Source organism: Stigmatopora nigra, chromosome 6 (assembly GCF_051989575.1).
Source record: "Stigmatopora nigra isolate UIUO_SnigA chromosome 6, RoL_Snig_1.1, whole genome shotgun sequence".
In the NCBI taxonomy this organism is placed as follows: Eukaryota; Metazoa; Chordata; class Actinopteri; order Syngnathiformes; family Syngnathidae; genus Stigmatopora; species Stigmatopora nigra.
This window is the reverse complement of record NC_135513.1, coordinates 5,265,324-5,286,464: the sequence shown is the minus strand read 5'-3', so window position 1 is coordinate 5,286,464 and position 21,141 is coordinate 5,265,324. Positions and strand designations below refer to the sequence as shown.

General features: G+C 41.4%; 2 protein-coding genes across 6 annotated transcripts; one reads left to right on the top strand and one right to left on the bottom strand.

Annotated features, from left to right (window-relative positions):
• Positions 1-65: 65 nt before the first annotated feature.
• Positions 66-12,214, bottom strand: polq (polymerase (DNA directed), theta). 4 transcript variants are annotated; one of them, XM_077719395.1, is made up of 34 exons: positions 11,964-12,214; positions 11,812-11,884; positions 11,416-11,738; positions 11,104-11,333; positions 10,493-10,669; positions 10,278-10,408; positions 10,041-10,197; positions 9,859-9,970; positions 9,564-9,765; positions 9,357-9,498; positions 9,001-9,156; positions 8,655-8,867; positions 8,433-8,575; positions 8,173-8,362; positions 7,739-7,881; positions 7,406-7,599; positions 7,074-7,198; positions 6,690-6,933; positions 5,304-6,609; positions 3,812-5,075; positions 3,597-3,728; positions 3,325-3,515; positions 3,000-3,207; positions 2,727-2,920; positions 2,368-2,496; positions 2,090-2,264; positions 1,906-2,026; positions 1,730-1,815; positions 1,578-1,660; positions 1,409-1,510; positions 1,227-1,338; positions 875-999; positions 443-739; positions 66-357 (listed from the first exon to the last, which is right to left on the bottom strand). In XM_077719395.1, the coding sequence occupies exons 1-34, from the start codon at positions 12,032-12,034 to the stop codon at positions 244-246; spliced, it is 7,665 nt and encodes a 2,554-aa protein (XP_077575521.1). In that variant the 5' UTR covers positions 12,035-12,214; the 3' UTR covers positions 66-243. The 4 variants fall into 4 exon arrangements, with proteins under 4 accessions (XP_077575521.1, XP_077575518.1, XP_077575517.1 ...); XM_077719392.1 differs by lacking the exons at positions 11,104-11,333; positions 11,416-11,738; positions 11,812-11,884; positions 11,964-12,214 and having other exon boundaries at positions 443-543; positions 604-739; positions 10,493-10,663; XM_077719391.1 differs by lacking the exons at positions 11,104-11,333; positions 11,416-11,738; positions 11,812-11,884; positions 11,964-12,214 and having other exon boundaries at positions 443-543; positions 604-739; positions 1,730-2,026; positions 10,493-10,663.
• A 575-nt stretch (positions 12,215-12,789) lies between these two features.
• Positions 12,790-20,805, top strand: ptpn9b (protein tyrosine phosphatase non-receptor type 9b). Of its 2 annotated transcripts, none has more exons than XM_077719568.1 (13): positions 12,790-12,871; positions 14,347-14,490; positions 14,577-14,666; positions 14,804-14,928; positions 15,044-15,149; positions 15,241-15,351; positions 15,715-16,586; positions 17,345-17,441; positions 17,555-17,624; positions 17,739-17,817; positions 17,901-18,051; positions 18,325-18,532; positions 18,767-20,805. In XM_077719568.1, the coding sequence occupies exons 1-13, from the start codon at positions 12,839-12,841 to the stop codon at positions 18,988-18,990; spliced, it is 2,310 nt and encodes a 769-aa protein (XP_077575694.1). In that variant the 5' UTR covers positions 12,790-12,838; the 3' UTR covers positions 18,991-20,805. The 2 variants fall into 2 exon arrangements, with proteins under 2 accessions (XP_077575694.1, XP_077575695.1); XM_077719569.1 differs by lacking the exon at positions 12,790-12,871 and adding an exon at positions 12,883-13,923.
• The last annotated feature ends 336 nt before the right edge of the window (positions 20,806-21,141 follow it).

Below are 21,141 nucleotides of genomic sequence, written 5' to 3'. Positions count from 1 at the left end.
CTTGTAACTTACAATTCAAAAGTTCCAGAAAAACTTTTTTTTTTAAAAACGCCATACAATTTAAAATTGTGAAGTTTAGTTTATTACATTGCCTGGTGGCATTAATACAGTTAAAATACAGTTGGCAAGTTTAAAAAGATAAAGTTGATCTTAAAATATTTTCATCCAGTTCATTTACATTTAAAAGCACAACTGTTTCATAGCAATTAAAAATATTGTCAATAAATATGAAAGCATGATACATTAAATATCCAAGTCTTGCAAATTACCCCAACTGGGTCCTGCTTTTACTTTGGCTTTTAGCTTCACATAAAGTTTGACTGCTGATTCCATTTCTCTCTTTACTAACTGGGCTACCTGTCAAAAAAACAACAACAACACAGTTATGGATAAATGTGCAATAATTACCAGCGGGGTACATGCATCACTATCAATTTCACACCGTTATCAGATTCTCCTCAGTAGTTTCGTAGATGAGTTCATCATGGAGCTGGAGGACAAAATACGCTCCTCCTTGGAATGCGCCTCTCCGAGGATGGCTGGCTGTATGGGGGACATTATGATTGTCACACAGATTCCCGCTGTGGGTGAGTGTTTTCATACCTGGAATTGTGTGCTGGTGAGAAAGTGGAGCTCTTGGGTAAGTTTTTCTCAGTTGCCTTTGAATGTTGATGGTGGCCCGTTTAACAATGTCCGCGGCTGAACCCTGGACCGTTGTGTTCACAGCCTGACGCTCTGCCTGTTCAAAACAAAATAATGACAGCATATGATGAATCATTTTTGAAGTAATCAAAGATATCATTTTGCAGTTGGCTTAGCTGTGGGAAAATAATATATTCGAAATGTTACAAATATTTTCAAGAGGGTTGCATACGTGTGCTTTCACATGGGGATTAGTGTTGGTGATTCCTGGGAGGTATCTTCGACGTCCCATGAGAGTCTGAACGTAACCGTCCTTTGTGCATTTTTTCACTGTTTCTCTGAGGAAAGAGTTGATCCCTGCATGCCAGCACAAATGAAAACAAACACACAACTTTCATTACATCAACATAATGTAGTATCGTTACGGAATTGGTGACAAAAAGGTCACAAAAATTATGAAATACCAAAATAATGACAAAATATTCATGTAAATCTGAATATCACTACCAAACCTCCCAGTTTAAATGGACGGTATACATCAATCACCGACGGTGGGGCTAAAGCATAATTATTCAGGTGCTTACCTTTGTATCTAGCCTTGAAACTTTCAATATAGCAAGCTGCATCATTCTCTTCCACGCCCATTTGCTCTCCCAAGGACTTGGCACCCATCCCATAAATGATGCCATAGCAAATCTGAAAGGGAAAATATGACAGACTTGAAAAGTGAATGATTTGGAACATCCACCCGAGAGCCGTGACACACCTGTTTGGCTTGCTGCCTGAGTTGATCCTTGACATTGTCTGGGTCGACGCTTTTCCATTCGGCAGCAATACAGCGAAACACGTCGGTGCCCCCGTTCAGAACCTGATACACGCACACACATTTATTAAAATTGTCCTCTCGCTCATGTTGAAACTGAGTCAGTACCAACCTGTAATAGACGTCTGTCTTTGGACAGATGAGCAAGGACCCTCAACTCCAGTTGGGAGTAATCCACCGCCAATATCATTCCGCCTGAAATTGCAATAATGTATAAAAGCTATAGGTGAAAAAGTCAGACGTAAACTGGAAGGCGCGATTAACCTGAGAACGGTACAAAAGCGTGTCTCATGCTGACAGAAAAAGTCGGGGCTCGAGTCGTTGATGGGACCAAAAGATTTCTCGTCTTCCTGCAACAAAAAAATACTGATCCATTTAGTATAAATGGGCATTTCCTATATGTATATAGTATTAAGTATATCCGTGCAGTGTTTACATACCTGCGTTCGTTCTTGCGATGGCCATCTTGTGAAGGTGGGCTTTCTCCTACCAAAGTGGGCATGTCAATATCAAAATCTTTGGGCACGTTCTGTAGGTTAGGCTCTGTAAAGCCCACCCGTCCTAATTGGAAAGAAATAATTGTGGAATACATCTTTTTTAAGACTAGAAGTCAATTGTATGCACCTGTAGCTGTGTGGGTCTGAGCGATGGGGTAAATTCTATCCATGGCCAGCGTATTGTGGTACTGCTTCTCCCTTTGCAGTGGGAACACGACTTTAGTCAAAGCATTGGTGATCCTTCTCCACTCCAGTATGACGCCAGGAAGGGGATGCAGAGGACGGAGCTTCTCCAGAACATCCTGATGACAAATCAATTTTACAGAGCATAAGGTTGGAAACAAGTTACAATTAAATATTATATTTTAAATATATATATTTCTTCAGCAAAACTCAGCAATTTACCTTTGCTGTGCTGAACTGCTTTCCCAGCCGAACTCTGCCTCGACCTCTTCGAGTGGATCCGAGGGTCTTCTTGCTTTTTGATGCGTCCACGTCACCGTTTGGAGGCAGATGTAGCTCTAAGTACAAAACCTACACAAGGATGTGCAAAAGGTTTGAGTTAATGCCCAGCCATTATTTGCTGATGTGAATGTAAGTTTGTTCTTCTACTTGTAATATTATTCTATTATAAGTGCAATATCTTTCTTATCTGCAACATTATAGAACCAACCATCAAGAGGTCTGTACATATAAATCGCACCCCCTGCAAAAGTTAAAGGAAAAGCAATTTATAGTCTGAAAAATCTGGTAACTGTTCTGACCTCTGCAATGTCGTCAATGCTTGTGAGGGAAAAACTGTGTCCCGCTAACTCATATGCTTGCGATTCCAGCGCTGCCAATTTGGCTTGCATCACATGCTTTTGTCTCTCACTCTCCTCCACACTGAAGCCAATTCCGTTGAGTTCCAGCAAAGCCAGACACACTTGCGAAGGCATCTCCACGCTCCTGAAGGAGTCTGTGCGAGTAGAAAGAATGTGACATCACGTGTCAAAATTGTTCATGACAACCATTCTCCGATAACTCCTTAATCATACCTAGCATTCCATCTTTATCGAGTAGCGTGGTGAGATGGTTCATCACGGTGAATACTAGCACACTTGTGGTAGCTGCCTTGACACGGGGACAGTGGGCATGTAAGTTGCCAAGACCATCCAAAAGAGGGATGTCTTCTGGACAATAGACTGTGATCATATTGGCCAAAGTCCTCTCTTCGGTGCTTGGGTCCACCAGCCAGCATGCCACCTCCGGGGAAACATCAATGAAGGTTAGAACGCCCGCTCATTGTATGTCAGTGTGTATTTTCATGACAAATGTTCACAAAAATGAGCCAAAAAGCACTCTACAGCATTGCATCCATACCTTGGGGTCTTCAACATTTCCTTCCAAGCTGATGCCGCAAGTCAACACTAGCTTCTTGTACACTTGGATGATGTCGTACGTGATAAGTGTGCCACCTGACAGATGACGGAGGCAGGCCTTGACATGGTCAAGCCTCTCGACTATTGGTAAACTGTCATCCAGGTCCTGAGGGGCAAGACTTAAACTCAAACCTGAGAAAACAACAACAACAGTGTAACCTCATTTTTGCATACTATGGATATGAATATAACCGCTTGTCTACGTTTGAACACCTTGTTTCTGCTTTTGCTGAAAGGATATGTAGAATGCATCTTTTGCTCCCCAACAGACAGACAGTCCAATCAGCAGCTGTTCTTTGTTGCCTCTTACTGGAAAACCATTTGCAGTGTGGAGTTCCTGTTGTGCTGTTTATACACAAATGTCATTAACATTATGGACTGTCTAGATTTATGAAACACATTTCAATCACATTTTGAACATTGTTTACCTTTCGTATGTTTTCTTCTCATTTCTCCTTCGGGATCCTGTTGGTTTTTGACAGTTTCAAAAGCTAAAGCCAGTGAATAGCGCTTTTTAGTTTTCCATTCCTTAATAAACGTTTCGAATAGGCGCTTGTCACTTGAAACGTCGATAATGGAGAATGCGCTAGAGTTGCTGGAGGTGAGAGAGGCATCTTGAGAAAGCTGGACCGAGAAGCCCTCGTAGCCAGGTGACATGTTCATGGCTGAAGACCGCAGTGGGCGGCTGTCAGGAGAAGGATTTTGCCTTTGGGCTTTTGGAGACTGGAGTCGGGAACTGGATCTTGTCTTGGTGTGCTGCTGTGATTTACACACAGTATATAGGGAGTCAGGAAAATCTCCGGGGGGGAGGTCACTGCTGGAACATTTGGAAGATTTCCCAGCTAGGGCCAACTGAATGGGTGTCAGGACAGTGCGAGGCGATTGGATGGATTTAGTTGTTAGTTTGATTCTAGGTGTCACAGGTGGTGTCTCCTGAGTGGGGGGTATTAAGTCTGCAGCAGAACCTGGTCTCTCTGTTGCTTTTTCTGACGGTTCCGCCTGAAAAGAATCTGCTTCAGAGTCCGTACTGTCCTGGTTTTGGCAGTTTCTTCTCAGCTGAACCAACGGAGGAGACTTTTCCAAAGGCTGTGCACGGTATGGTTGAGGAACTTGCTTGAGGGATAATGTAGCGTTTTGCACAAGCTGTTCAGACATAGTTGGCCAACAATCAAAGATTTCCTGAAGACCAGGACTGCAATAAAGGTTGCTTTGTGGGGCAGCATTGGCATGTAATTGTTTTGAAATGGCATCATCTGACGGCAACGAGATGTGTTCATCATCTTCTCCATTCTGGTTATTATCCGCAAACAACTCTGGCTGGTTCTCTCCAGCCAATGGAGCTTCTGGATCAACCAGTGCAAATGATCGATCCAGATCCTGTCTCGCCAGAAAATGCTCACCCCCCAGCAAAGAGTCTCCCCACTCAGAGAGGTTGAAAGAAGACTCTCCCCACTGGATTGCCTCTTGCTTCTCCACTTCCTGATTGACAAGGAGCTCACTACGACGTTTCTCCGAAGTGGACATCAGAGGATGGAGGCCTTCTGCCTCTGGGCTGATGTGCTCCTCGTAGGCTGATGTGTTAGGATCTGCTTCTTTTGGGCTCGAAGAATTGTCATACAAGCTTTCGAACAAAAAGCTGCTACTCCTGTTTGGATCCTCCAGAACAACAGCAGCGTTGCTGTTACCATCATTCTGTGGAAAAATTACAACCCTGAATATAGTCATATTTGTTACCATTTACTGTATTTCTATTAATGCCTAATCAGCATTGTGCTATTTCAAGTCATGGTATAGTTATATAAAAATCCAACCAAATGATATTAGGGTTTAGTACTGTTCTATAAACATGAGCAGACTAAAATAAACTATCGTTGGGTGGAAAATAGGCTCACATGGAAAATTGACATGATAACCACTCACCTGATGACTGGTATCAAGGATGATCTCCATCTGGCTGGCTGTCAGAGAAATATTGAAAAGGGAAGGTCCAGGTCGGGCACCTTCTTGGTCTTTGCCTTTCTGCTCCATGTGAGCTTGTAACACAATTTGTTCTGTTGGATCGTTATTGTTCAAATTCTGTGGACTTTTGCCATTTCCGCTCTCTCTGTGTACCGATTGTGGTTGGACAATGATCTGTACTGTCTGCGTGTCCAATTCAAAGCTGTCTCCAAACGTCAGTTCTCCCCGCTGGACCTCTTGCTGCCCTTCTTCATTTTGATGTTCTTCTGCGTAGAGGTCAGGAGACAAAAGGCCATTGACTTCTGTAGCCTCCACTCTTCCCCACTGGATGTCAGGTGACAATACTGCTGGTAAGGCGGCAAGAGAAGTGTCTGACATTTCAACTTGTATCGTTGGAATGTCTTGAGGAAGGCTAGGAGTATCCTCAGCAACATTTAAGGCATGTGAAGTCAGTCCGGTTGACTCTTTTGGCTTTTTGTCACTTTGTATGGAATGGAGGACTTTTTGTAGTATCCTTGAGTGCTTTAGTTTTCCTGGCTGTGCCGGTGACAGACAAACACTGTCATGAATATCTGATGCTTTTATGCTAACACTTGGGTTATCTCCCAACCTGGAACTTGGCGCTCTCAAACAAGGAAGAGGTAAAAGGGGGCGACTTGGTTCAGGAGCTTTTTGGAGTTGAAACATCGGGCTGGGTACAAGCTCAGGCAATTCTTCTGTTATACTTTTTCCTGGACCACCAGAAGAATAGGTTTCCTTTCTGTTTGAAACTTGACTTTTGGCCCCTTCCTGAACTAAAGTTTTACACTTCTGGGTTCTCAGATTGCTCTTTTCCATCTTTTCTGTATTTTCCGTTTCACCAGCTTTGGATCCACCAATCGGTTCATTCTTTCCTGCTGTCAGACTACGTGAAGAAATGTCTGGGTCCGATTGCCTTGGGCTGAAGTCTTGATTTATCTCCTTTTGGATAGTCTTGAGACCTGATTTCTCCAAATTTGTTCTAGGATTTTTCTCTTGTTGGCATTTATCCCCATCAGTCTGAGCTTCTAGTGAGGAACGGACAGCAAGAGTATCGGAGGAGAGGGTTGCTGGGTCCCACTGAATGCCCAGCTGTGCCAAATCTGCCTGAAGAAGAAGCTTTGCCTCTGCCACAATTGCATTGGCCGCTTCTTGCTCGGTTAGAGCCCGCCCACCGCTCACCCACACGCAACGGAGATTCCGGCGCTCTGCAGCCTCCACTTCGCTCTCATCCACTGCACACTTTGAGCTAAGAGAAGTAAACAGATATAAAACAACCCCTTTCTCACCAAAATGTCATTATTTGGCAATATCAAAATTAGGATTTACCTCTTGAATGGGACAGCGTTCCTTAAAGATTTTACAACATCAGCTACTGAAGCCCTGGCAAGTTCAGCAATGGTGCACAGGCCTTGTGCATAAAGTGCTCGAGCCCTGGTAGCTGTCAGAAGGGAAACTCTTACCAAATCCACAAGCTCACGCTGGATGCCAAAGCTCAGTCTAGTTTGGTACTGTGACAAAAGCAACTCCATGTTGTTCCAGCCCAGGCGCCTACAGAACACTGTCACCATACCTGAAGAATGAATGGAACAGTCATTGACTCCTTAAGTAATAAAGTTGTGCTTTTATGTTTGAGTTTCTAATACACTAGTATCTACTGTATATTCTAAAAGAAAAAGTGAATTGATATTCCTTTTTATCTAGAACTCACACCTGCATATGTGGCAGCAGACTGTTGGAGGGACTGCAACTGCCCACGATTGCAGTTGTATTTGGATGCTACAACTCCCAAAGGTACTTCTTTAACCAGATCTTGCAGTATAAGAGTGGTAAAGAACCTGTAGAAATAAGATGAAAGTATGTATTTCTGTATTCATGGAAGTTTTTATTGAGTAGTATTTGTAGATGAATTAAAAAGTGTTTTTAACCATCATTTTCTTCTCAAGAAATGTAATACGGCGATCTTAGACACTTCCACGTTCAGTCATTCAGTCCATACAAATGGATTTTTCATTGCTTGAAACTATTAAAAAAATGCCCGTTACCTTTTATGAACTGCCATTTGCCGCCGCTGCTTCTCTGTCTTGGCAAAGAGTTTTCCACCCACTGACCGAGCCAAGAAACTCTCCTGGACGCCTACCAACTCAGCTACTCTCTTCATTGATGCCGACAGCTGTTCCCACAGACAGAAGAACTGATACCAATCTATTGTAGTCCACTCCGCATACAATGGTGTGATCTGCCACAGAATGTTTTTGACATAAATGCATTGACATTTATATTACCATGTCAGAGATGGTACTTGGGGTTATGCTTAAATCGCTTTAGTTCAAACTATAGCTTAATAGTAGAATGAGAGCCTCCATTGTAATTCATACCAGATAAAGAACATGGAGATCATTTTCTAGCACAAAGCCCTTCATGGCCCGCTGCAGATCTGCAAATATTCCCAGTGCCTCAGTGGGCGAAAGGGAAGACGACAGAGTGGCAGCACCCAGTTGAGTGGGACAGTACTGCTCCTCTGTAGTTTACAAACACCAGTGGAGAAAAATAATTGATTCAAATGAAAACAAAGATTAGCAGATCTGTGTCTGAATTCGCCATCCAGATTTGTGTTAACTGAAGTGTAGCCATACTTAATAAATTGTCCAAACAGAATCTACTATATTTGTTTTTCAGCTATGTACAAGTACAACAATAATAAGCATCTATAATTATTCATCACAATTTAATGGAGTTAATAAAAATGTAGACTGAAAAAAAAGATTAAATAAAACAATGAATCTATTGATAAATGTTGTGCATTACTTACTTTCTTCAACTTTTTGAACATTGATGAATTCATGTTCCATAAGCCATTCAACAGAGGCCTCAATTGCCCCTTTGTTGCACGTTTCTATAGACTCCTCTTTGCTATTACATTTTGTGCTGGCAGCTAGAAGTGAACATGAGGCGTACAATCTCACATCCTGTGGTGTGCTGGCTACTCCTCCCACAATGATCTGCAGGTAGAAGTGATGTAAGAGATGACATAAAATGCTGCAAATATCAGCCAACAGATGAGAATCAGACCTCTAAAATGGCTCGCAACATGCTAGTGGTGACACCTTCTCCCTTCTCTTGCAATAGGCAGCTCCTGATTGGGTGAACATCACCTCTAAGGAGGCTAAAACCTTTCTGACGCTCCGCCTCCTTACACACAAGCACACTCTCACCTGGAATGATGAAAACCTTATCACGATTGAAAAAAAACCCACACACAAGCTTACTTGTTATCGTCAATGACTTTCCTACCTATGGTGTCCACTCCTTTCCTCCCTGCTCGTCCAGCCATCTGTTTATAGGTGAGGGGGTCCAGCAAGTGGCCATTGAAGATCGGGGTTCGAATAATGACCCTGCGGGCAGGTAGGTTGACCCCTGACGAGAGGGTGGAGGTGGCGGCCAAGACCCTGATCAAGCCATTACGGAAGGCTCCCTCCAGCACATCACGTTCATCAAATGTAAGTCCTGAAAGGAGACTCATTTCATTTTTTTCCACTGAACTAGAGATATTTCTTAGGGCACACAAAGTAAAACATATAACAAAGAAGTGCCATTTACAATTCCTTAACTATGATGCTTGGAGTTTTTGTATATTTACCTGCATGATGGAAGGCCACTCCCCAGGGCACAGCACGCTTCAGAATGGGATCCAAACCTACAGGAGTCCGACTCAACTGGGCAATGACATCTACTAGTCCATTCTGGTCCAAGTTCACTGGTTTAGGTTGTGATTCACGCTCATGTTCTGAAACATCTTTAGACAAAAAGTACAATGAACTTTCATCAGTGATAAGGCATTTGCTGAAATTAACTATCTTCCACTCTTACAATAATGAAATATTATAATAATAAATTACTGATATATGTCAAGATCAAGAATTAGATGTCTCTCACCATCAATAAAAGTCAGAGATAAAGAAAGAGATATAACTCAAGTGTGTGACATGAACATACTTGTATGTCTGAGGTTGTAGAACTCTCTGCCAATACTATCGGCCAACTTCTCACACCAGTTTTTGGAGGGGCAGAACAGCAAGACAGAATGGCCATCACGCACCGTTTCATAACACAAACTGACGACATGCTCGTCGTCACCCTTAATGATTCAAAGAAAGCTGTTATTTGTCTACCCACACAATAACCACTGCTTGGTATATTTACCTTTATTATGAGTGCTGGAGTGAATTGCCGAACCACAGAGAGACTCGTGTCATAGATTTTGCAGCCTACTTTAAGATGTTCCTGTAAGGGTACTGGCCTATAGTCCGTCTGGTAAAGCTCCGCACCTAACCACTGAGCCAGGAGGGACAAGTTGGGCAAAGTGGCACTCATACCTACTATCTGCACTCCCTCAGAAAGAGACCTGTCAGAACATAAAATTGTCACACTATTGCCATCACTCCTGGAAAGATAAGCAGTTTTGATTGCCACTATTACACAAAAAAGAGACACAAACCCAGTTATATTGCGCTTCTGTGCAATGTAGCGAATTTTGGTCAAGAGAAGTTCAAGTAGATAACCTCTTCCAGAATCTCCAACCATATGCAATTCATCCACCACAACCATTCCTACAATTACACAATAGGAATATGTAAAGATCAACATTTCTAATCTGATTTATCACTAATGTATTAGTACCTAATAGACCGATGCTGTCTTCCTCTATTAGTCTATTAATGAGAGAGTTGGCCTTTTCTATAGTGCAAACCGCTACATCCACAGCGGCAAAGCCACCAGAAGCTGATGTGTTTCCCATGAATCCACCCACACGTACTCCAGCTTCTTCAAACACACTCTGCAGAACCACCCTAGTTAATCATCTACTACAACAATTACAAAACAAAAATACATTATTATCAGTTTACTTCTATTCACCTGAAGGTAATGCACTTTCTCTTTGGCTACAGAAACAAATGGTAAAATAAAGAGAGCTTTTCTTTTCGTCTCCAACACTCGTTTTAGCATCAGCAACTCGGACACTAGAGTTTTTCCAGCACTGGTTGGAGCTACAAGACAAAATACAGAATACGTATATCTCACTGCAAAACATTTTTCTGCCCTTCAAATAGATACTACATTCAGATACTTACCAGAGTAGACCAAGTTACCTCCTTGCAGAACATTTCCAAGACTCAGGCACTGAGCTTGCCAGTCAAACATGTGAGTTACTCTGTGTTTGTGGTAACACTCCAAAACTGGCTTGGGTAAACCCCAATTGGATAAAAAAAGTTTGTCGGACTGTGGGTCAGGAGCATGCAAGGCCAAGCCTAGGTAATAGATAACACAGTAAAAACATGGTTAAATGCTATGATGATGAATAAACAAATCTAATGAACACAGACACGGTGTACATGAAAATTATAGACTTCCATTTTAATGCAAGTGTTGAATTGAACAGAAAAGGGCTACTAAATAGATTTGCATTGTCATTTGTCAAAATGACAAAAACGCCTATAATGGATGAGCCTTGTTTAGAGCAATCACAACAGAGGTAGTTGCGTACCTAATGTGGTCATTATAAATGTCTAAGTACAATGCATTATAGTTCTATTCCACTGCAAATTGAATGTACAATATACAGCTCTAAATAAATACCTAAAAATAATCGAAAAGAAGCCATATCATCTATCAAAAGACCTGACTTATTTTATCTCATTTGCATCTCAACTTGAATTATACTAAATACTAGAAAATGGCCTACCTGGCTGAGTTAATGTGTCATTGAGCGTACAGAGCTGTAAACCACTAGGAACCGTGAGCACGGAGGCGGATTCATTTTGTGGTGATTGTTGCTGTTTGGATCTCTTCACAGCAGCAGCTACATGCGTGGGACTGAACAAAATGTAGTCCCCAGAAACATCATGAGAAGGGCCTGCATTTACGCTATTCCCCTGTCTGTTCCTAGGAAAATACAAACAGTAGCAAACATTTCTCAGTAAAAAGCATCCGGGATGAAAACTCCAAATCACCAACCTGTGAGGTACCTGACAAAAAAATAGGTTAGAAGACTCACAAAGCAGATTTTTCAGCCTGTTGGGGATTTTTTGTTACTTTGGATGCAGAAGTTGATTCTGTATCGCTGCTCTTCTGAGGCGTCTGTAATTCCTCTGTCGAGTACTCACTGAATAGAAGCCGCTGAGCAAGATCTTTGCAGTTGGCTCTCCTGGATGTTCTTTTGCCATCTTGTTTGATAGCATTTTCTGGGGTGATGTGAGGTTCAACACCTGTTGATGCACATGCCTTCTTCTGTTGACCAGTTATAACTGCTGATACATTATTTACAGGGTCGATGACTTCTTTCTTAAAAGGCAGTGTGGACTCTGCAAGCTTAACACCCTAAAGATCAAATATAATGAATTATGCAAGAGGGTTAGTCATTAAACAAATACTATATTAATTCAGCACTTACCATAGCAGCATTTCTGTCTGACAAATTATGGGATGCCTTTGGCAAATGTTCACTGTCATCAGAAGGCTCATCACTGGCATGCCAGAGAGCAACATGAACACATTTTATTCATCATCAAACAAACAAAACAAATGAAAAATAAGACAACTTACCACTTTTTCCTTTTGATCTTGTGCTGCCCCATGTATGATTTTCTCTTTAAATGAGGACCAGGAGCACTCATTTTGTGCTGATTTGGACAATGGGTTTCTTTTAATTACCATCGCATCGAGTCGTTGCTCATCGTGCTTTATAAACTCTTTTTGGATAATAGTAGAAAACAAAATAAAACAAACAAAAAGCAAACAACGCGAAACCTTATGGTTTACATGATAACGATGAAATCAAAAGTTCCGCCTCTTTGGAGTTCAGTGCTTCACAAATAACTGTTCGTAAGGGAAATCCTACTCATTTGAAAAGTTCCTTTACGATTTCATCAAATTATAGACCGTTGCGATGTGGGTTAACGGCCGCATGATCGATTTCGCATCTGGATCCATCAATGTGATAACTATGCTTAGATCGACGTCTCAAACTTATCTTTCTCGTGATCAACGACATTCTGGGTGGAACACAAAACCCAAACTATTCACCCGAATGCAAATTCAAGGATAAATAAAACCGCATTATCGATCTCACTGTGTTTTTTTAATATAAATGATGCAAAACCCAATATACTACATTGATTTCAACATGTCAGGTTTTCATCCCTGAACTCATGGTTATGTGCTGTTTAAGTGACTATCTCAATCGATAGTAGTAAATATGAGAAGTGCAACAGAATGTGACTGATTTTTAGTATCTCTTGTGGGGCATATTCAATGATATTTTCATAATTTGTATGTAGTATACTAGTACTACTACGCTACGTATAGTTGACACGTTGGAGGCGGAGTATATACGTGGGCGGGGCCCTTCTGTCACGAGGAGAAGGGCGTGTGCTGGTGGGCGTGTCCCCCGCCCCCTGAGACGTTGCCGAGGCTTCAAGATGGCGGAAGCCCTGACAACTCAGGAGCACCAAGTAAGTATCTTTTGACGGACTTTTCTCCAGTTTCTACCTATCAGAAACAATCTAATATGCTATGGGTGATGCGACAGCACAACTGACAATTTTCTGTAGCGTTTTATAACCCTGACTGCTCTGGGGAAAGCTAGGCTGCCCATGATCAGCCTCCTTTCGGGCGACTGACTGACTCCCGTGTGCTTGACAGCGGCTAGCATGTGCTAACATAGTAATGTTTGCCATTCCAAACGGCCCCGATGGTCGCATCGCAGTCTTGCAAGTGTCAAATGTGTTGCAGGATTAGCTGTCTTTCTCTTAATATTGTCTTGAGAAATGTGGCGCAGGTTGCCCGTCTTTCTGTGGTTTACAGTCAGCTACTACATGTAATTCAGCCCCCCACTCTATCCAAAAGCTAATGGACAATGTTTAACAGAAACAACAACAAAAATCACCCAATGGGTTATTCTATTGAAAATCACTATTAGAATTTCTTCATTAATGATGTTGTCATCCCGGTGAAACGCCATATGTGTCATTGTTATTTTTGTTTTTCAACTGTTAAGTAGTGTGTAGTGAATTCTCAGAAGTGGCTTTCCAGTTTCTCACTATCGATGTGGCGGTCATTACTGCATAGCATGTAGAGCAGGTCTGTCTTTTACAGTAAACCTGATATCTTTCATTTCCCATTTAGCCACTGTATGAGATAAATAATGTGACTCAATGGATGATTTTGTTCTCACTACGGCAAATTCAGACAAGTGTGGGCTAGTTGTATTCTGAATGTGATACTTATTTGCATATTGCATGTAATTTTGTATACAGTATGTAGATATTTTTTCTTTCAAAAAATCCAGAAAAAAATTCTGCACCATTCATGACGGAGCAGAACTGTTGCTTTTTACATGCACAACGTGCTGTGCTAAGGGTACCACAAGAAGTTGTTCTCGAATGTCTAATCAGCCATGCTGTTCAGATAATAAATGACTCATCCTCCCATCATGAAGTCACACCGCTGATACTTTGGGCACTCAACCGATCTACACTAACATCCCACCTTCCATCATGATCAGGTTTGCTGCAGGAAATGATCTGCTGAGAAATCATGCATTGTAATATTATTATGAATCAGAGTGTGTTAGTTATCTTTTACCTGCTATGAGAACCACTGAATCGCTTCAAATTTGGGAAAGAAAATTCCAATAATATTTGTCATTGCCCGCTTTGTGATAGTAGTTCCAAATTGGAACACAGTTGTGCCTCAGTTGACTGATAAACAAGCAGACTGTTGTGGTAACCCATTTCATCTTGTATGGGGAGCATCCTTACCACAAGCATTTCTATCTGACTTACCTATGCTGCTTGGTATTAAAAAGTGAAGGGGACCAAAGACCTTTCCTGTCTCTTTTAGCAATCTCTCTTTGCTGAATCAATTTCATCCTCATATATGCCCACGATTCTGTTTTTCATTCATTTTTATTTATTTTGTGTTCCAGGCTGTGGAGGAGTTCCTGAGAGAGGTGCACAACAAGGAGCAGCCTCACTGCGCCGGGCTCGTCTCCAAACCCACAGCTGTTAAGTTTCTTATGGCCAGCAAGTTTGACGTCTTCAGAGCCATCGACCTCCTCCAAGCGTACAAGGTACAGCTGCGCCCATCTTAGGGAAAAATGAATGAAATGATTCATTTACTATTAACATGATGCTTCCCCTTCTTTTAATATGTCAGAACACAAGAATCAAAGAGGGGATTATCAATATAAACCCTGAAGAGGAGCCTCTCCGATCTGAGCTGCTCTGTGGCAAATTCACTGTCCTGGTGAGTGGTGAAAACATTCCACAAAGAAGTAACACATATCTAACCTCCATTCTAACTTTTGTTCCCCTTAAATGATAATATTTCTATGTATGCATGTTTGCCTATGTACTTGAATTTGCACATCATGTTCCTTCCAGCCGGGACGTGATGCAAATGGTGCTGCGCTAGCGCTTTTCACAGCTCGCCTCCATCGCCCGGACGTGACCACTCACAAAGCCGTGCTGCAGGCCATCATTTATCAGCTTGATAAAGCCATAGACAGGTGAGTGACGCAGCCCCCACCCCCACTGCTTTGCACTTCCCTTCTTATTTACAATTCGTATGCCATCTTCATTCTGTTTTTGAATCCTTAATTTTTTTTCTTTTTTTTTCCGCAGTGTTCAAACCCAGAGAGATGGACTTTTATTTGTATATGACATGACCAACTCCAGTTATGGGAATTTTGACTATGATCTCTGTGTCAAGATTCTCAATTTGCTCAAGGTAAATATTATGAATATCATCGGTCAGTAATTACAGACCACAGCATATTTCTATATTTTAAGGAAGTGTGCCTGTTGTCTGTTTCTTTTAGGGAGCGTTTCCTGCTCGTTTAAAATGTGTCTTCATCGTGTCCTCTCCTCTATGGTTTCGAGCACCGTTTGCAGTTCTTCGCCTCTTTTTGCGCGAGAAGATGAGAGAACGGGTATGTCCGTTTTTACCAGGACAGTTTACCTAATTAATAGTTCTTTTACTTATATAGTAAGTATACAGTCCCCATATCGCAAGTCAGGCGTTCTAAAGTTAAAAACAAAATGATTCAATCAGAGCGCCAAGAAATTGAAAATCAAGTATGACTGCTTCAAGTCATTATTTCCTATACATACTGACATTTTTTTCTGCATTTTAGACTCTATTGATGTTTATACAGTATTGTGTATTATTTTTTTGTTTAAAAAATAAAAACAATTCCGAGCAGGAATGAATACTGAACACCAATAAAGTGTGTCTCCACATAGGTATAAATTGAAATTTGTATGATTATTATTTAATCTTTTCCATCTTGCAGGTGTGCACAGTGAAGGCTAATGAGTTGGCCAATCACATCCCAGTCTCCTCTCTCCCCGAGCACCTCGGTGGGACATCCCAATACAGCCACGTAGCCTGGATTCAGTCGTGCATCAATGCCAACACTCTGGAGGGTGACACGACGTTACAAGACGGCCACGATTGTGTGGGAAGCCTATTGCGCTCTTACGGCCTTGAGAGCGAAGACTCGAGCAATGGCGCGGGGCAAACACAAGCCTTTTCGGCCACTCCGCTGGGCTGTGACCTCACTACGCCTAACTCAAACTCCAGTGATGATAGCAATGCAAACCCCCAAAACCATTGCGGTATGGATGAGGGCAGAACTTTGGGCCACTCTGCTGCGAAAAGACAGCAAGGGAATCACCAACACTGGAACGGGTCAGCTGGGACTGGTAACAACATGGGGAGCGTTAGTAGCTCGAGCCCGAATTCTAACACGTTGGGTCATGGACGTCGTGCTCCCCCACAGTCGGACACACCTCCTGACACGCCGCTCTCTCACAAAGGTGATGGGGACTCAGTGGATGGCAGGACAGAAGACTGGGATAATGCACCTCTGAGTGAGGATAATAAAGGGATGAATGTAGAGGATGAGGAAGAGGAGGGTGTGCCGCCATTGCCCCAGAAAGCTTTGCCTCGGCTGCCCAACCAGTCCGGTTCCCAAATGTTGCCCTTATCATGTGATGGTGATGATGACTGCTGCATTGAGGAATCTATTCACATTCCAGAGCATGGAGGAATGGCAATACGTGAGCTGGTAGATCATGTGAAGAGAAAGAAAAAGAAAGGGATCTATCAGGAGTATGAGGAGATTCGGAAGGAGTCACCAGCAGGCACCTTTGACTACTCCAAGTAAGATATTACCAAATCACCTTTATTTTGAGTGTTTTTTTTTTTATACCATTTTTTTTTTATTAGACGAGACTTTGTCCTGAATTGTGATGAATATCTACCATCAGATGTTAAGGAAAAAAGTCAATATCGGAACATCTCTATTCATGTTATAAGGATGAATAAAAAATATTCACCGATTTATACACATTCCATGCTAGAATTGGGACACATACCAGCATTGAAGATTTGTCTTCCTCGAATTTATACGTGCTGACTAACCTCGCCTTCCAGGAACAAGACATACTTTGGCTTTGTCACTTTGAACAATCGTTTCATTGACTGATAGACAATTGCTTCAGGGAATCACTTGCTTCCTTCCTACTGAGTCAGTTGGGATAAGAGATGAGTCCAACTCTCATGTGACCCAAAACAGGAGAGGCAGTGCTTAGTAAAAAAAATAAAAAATAAAAATTAAAAAAAAAAACCTACCCCCACCCTTGACTCCTTTGACAGGGTAGATCATGGGAGGTTAGCTCTTGAAAAGTAGATCTTGGAGCAAAAAACTTTGAGTTCACCTGATCTATTAGTACAAGTGATGTATTCTGGGCATTAAATATTAACCATGACTGTATATCTTTATCTCGTAAAGCTACACAAATTCTTCCATTTTATCTGTCATGTTTACATTAACAGTACTTGTTCCTTATCTTTGCCTGTCCGTAGCTCAGCCCAAACACTGTAATAGTTGAGATTATATTTTCTTTGTTTCTTCCAAGGAAACTCTCCAATCAGATCAAGAACCGGTACAGTGATGTTTTGTGTCTGGACCAATCCAGAGTTCGACTCTGTCAGCTCTGTGACGAAGACGACGAGGTAAGAATGAATTTGTCAAAGTGATCTTTGGCTTTAGCGTGCATTCAAAAGAGGACTGGTAATTATCACAGCAGGGTAAAACTCATGCACTGGCTCTTCTATGTGACTTGCAGACTTCTGATTACATAAATGCTAGCTTCATGGATGGCTACAAGAAGAGAAGGGCTTATATTGCTACTCAGGGTAAAAAAACAAGCACACAGTCCTACTCGTCATGATTTTTTTATGTTATTTTCCATGCAGTATACACAAGCCGTCACCATTGTAGACAAATCCAATACTATTTTTGGCCCCCAGGTCCTCTGCCAAAAACATTTGGGGACTTTTGGCGCATGGTGTGGGAGCAGATGGTACTCATCATTGTTATGACAACAAGGTAAATTATTTTAAGTATGTTCAATGGAGTACGGACATTTATTCTTTGACGGTGCTTACGAGTGTGTATGTTGGCTTTGCCAGAGTTGTGGAGCGAGGGCGTGTAAAGTGCGGTCAGTACTGGCCACTGGAGGAAGGCAGAACAGAGCAACACGGATGTTTTCTTGTCAGAAACACCCACATCCAAGTCTTCCAGGACTTCAAACTCTCAAATCTGGAGCTCTATAATACCCAAGTGAGTTATTACTGATATTTACTATTAAAAGGTTTGATAGGATAACAATTTCGAGCTACAGTCATGTAGAAATATTCGGCAAAATATGCACTAATAGGTGGACTGTGATCATGTGTGGAAGGACTATAGCATACCATTTACTTTTACAACAATTATTAGTTTGACCATGACCTGTCACAATAAATAAACATGGGTTAATTAATAGCTTTCCTAAAATAAATCATATGTTTGGTGATTTAAACCCAATGTTTAATTGTCTTCTTTTTAATCAAGTCTGGGGAGAGACGAGATGTGTGCCATTACCTCTATGTCAGCTGGCCAGACTTTGGGGTGCCCAAGAGTGCGTCAGCCATGCTGGACTTCCGCGAACATGTACTTCAGAGGCAAGAAGTCGCAGTTCAGAGTCTGAGCTCCAGTTGGAAAGGGCCTCCTGAGGGACCTCCTGTGGTGGTCCATTGCAGTGCTGGTATCGGCAGGACAGGTAATGCAAACAGGGTAAACATGGAGAAATTAACATCAAATTGCATTCAAAAAAAATAATAATTAAGGTAATGTTTTAACATATTTACCCCCTTCTATAGCTTTTTTTGTTGAGGTATTGATTAGCTAATGGTATAAATTGTTTCCACCATGGTTTGTCTAGCCAGCTGGCTTGAGGCTCCCTTTTACATTAACAATATTGATTTCCCGTTTTTCCCCTATTTCCTGACTTTAGGCACCTTCTGCACACTGGACATCTGCCTGTCCAGGCTGGAGGATATCGACACAGTAGACATCCATCAGACAGTCCGCCGCATGCGTACACAGAGGGCTTTCAGCATCCAGACTTGGGACCAGTACTACTTCTGCTACACGGCGGTCATCGAATATGCCATGCGTCGTGGGAAGTTGAGCCCGGTGCAGTGGTCTGACTCGGATATAGAAACAGACAGCGAGTGAGAGGCTTACAGGGGCAGGGAGGTGACCGAAGCCAATATCAGCAGGGGAAAGTTCTGTCGTGGGAGAAGTGGACATCATGAACTTGATGTGGTGATCCTTTATATGTCTCTCTTGTGTAAAAAGACGCAAAGGGAGACCTAGAGAGCTTGCCAAGAAAGAAAAACATTAGCCGAATCCTGCCAATTTCAGAGGAAATGCACGGGAGCTCGGCCTGTCCTGCACTTGCCCCCCTTAAAAGAACATTGTAGCATTTTTCTATTGACTTGCACAGGAGGAATGGCAGACTTGAACCAAGCAAAATCTTTATATTTTTTTCCTCCTCAAACTATTCTGCCATTTCCTTTTCAAGAGGAGAAGCTTTTGAATCAGACAGGATTTGATGGATCAGTGTGTGAACCATTTCGGAAATTTAGTGGAACTTTTTGCCCCCCGACATTTTCTTTTCTTTTTTTTTGGACGGAGATGTTTTTACATGTGTTTCATACACGTATTGTGTGAATACGTAGACTACCTTTCCAAAGCCAAAGTCATCAACCAAATGCTTGGATGTACTCCTTACTAAGATACTATAGACTAAGCCCATGTATATTCTTGTAACATGACAACTACATTTATACATTGTTATGCATAATAACCTCTGAAAGAGGGGCAAAAAGCCCTGTTTTAATATACTGGTTTTAAAGATGGATAGGAAAACCATGTGGCACGCCAAGCTATAAAAATACCAGAATTTCATTAAATGTGATGCCAAGTGTGACAGAGTTAGTATTCTTTAATTGGACTGTTTTAAAGTAATCTGGCCTTAAACTGCTTAATTTTATTCCATAATGCTTTTCATTGTTGCACCAAACTCCCGAGACATATTCTGCCTCAGATAATTGTGCCTTCAGGGTTTCCTTTTTAATTTCACAATGCAGCAGATATACTGTAGTAATAACAGCCAAGCTTGCGCATTTACATAGGATGGATACAATACTTTTTTTTTGCCTTCAGTGCTGCCACTTTGAAGCATAATAGGAAAGTCATGAGTGTACAAAGTTCTGGTTGCTTTTTATCATTTGACCTCAGGGGTGTTTTTCTTTCTTTTTTTAAAATCTGTTACTACATTTTGCATCTAAATTATCACACAACATATATCATTATTTTGTATTTTTACTGTATTTTAACCAGCAATATGTATGCCTTTGTGGGGGGGTTACAGGTTTAAAATCACTGAATGTTGGTACGAGACCACAGAAAAATTGGATGCGAGTTAAACTAAAGTGATATATTTTTGTTTTTAAACAGTGGTGTGCTGGAAAATATCTTTTAATAGTATTTTCACAACGGACTTGTACAATTTATGATTGTTCAGTTGATTTGGGAGTATTATTTGCTTGACAACATATTAGTCTGGCTAATGTAGGAACTGTAATGGAACAAAATAAATGTTGATTGATTGGTTTATTAGCATGAACCCAAGAGCTTTGAATGTTTGAAGACGACCGCTATTTGGTTCGTATTTGTGTATTTGGGCTTCTCGATGCCAAAGGCTGAGACTCGTCTAACATATCCTCAGCATGGACCTCACAATTCAACTTCACGTCCACCAATACGCACAGTCTCAGGAGCACGTCAAATGATGAATTTCATGTTTGACCTTGTATAAAAGGAAGCATGGAAGTATATCAGGATTGTCCATGTTGTCAAGTCATATGGCGTGTGCATAAAAACTTTTTTTTTTATTGTTCCACATTTATCTTGTGATTGAATGTTGGCCTTTTTCACCCTGTATGCCTGGGTAGCTCATTAAAGCAATGCCATCACTACCTGGAATGCGTACAAAGCTCTTGTGATTTCTTACTCGGAACTATTCATCATTTATCCAATTTTTTCTGACCCCGTGGATATAAAAAAGGGGACAGGGGTGAAGATATATTTCATAAAATCTGTTTTTACTGTCTCAATGGTGTAATGTGTCAAAAGTTTTGAAACCTTTGACCATTCAGCAAAATGAAACATTTAATCATGGCCTTGATGATGTTTAATGAAATTCTAAATTATTTAAGAACAACATGAGCATGACAGATTTTTATGATGCATGATTCCACAAGAAAGTCTAAAGGCTTTTTAGGGGAAATTCATGCTGTGTTGTCATACAAAAATATTTGA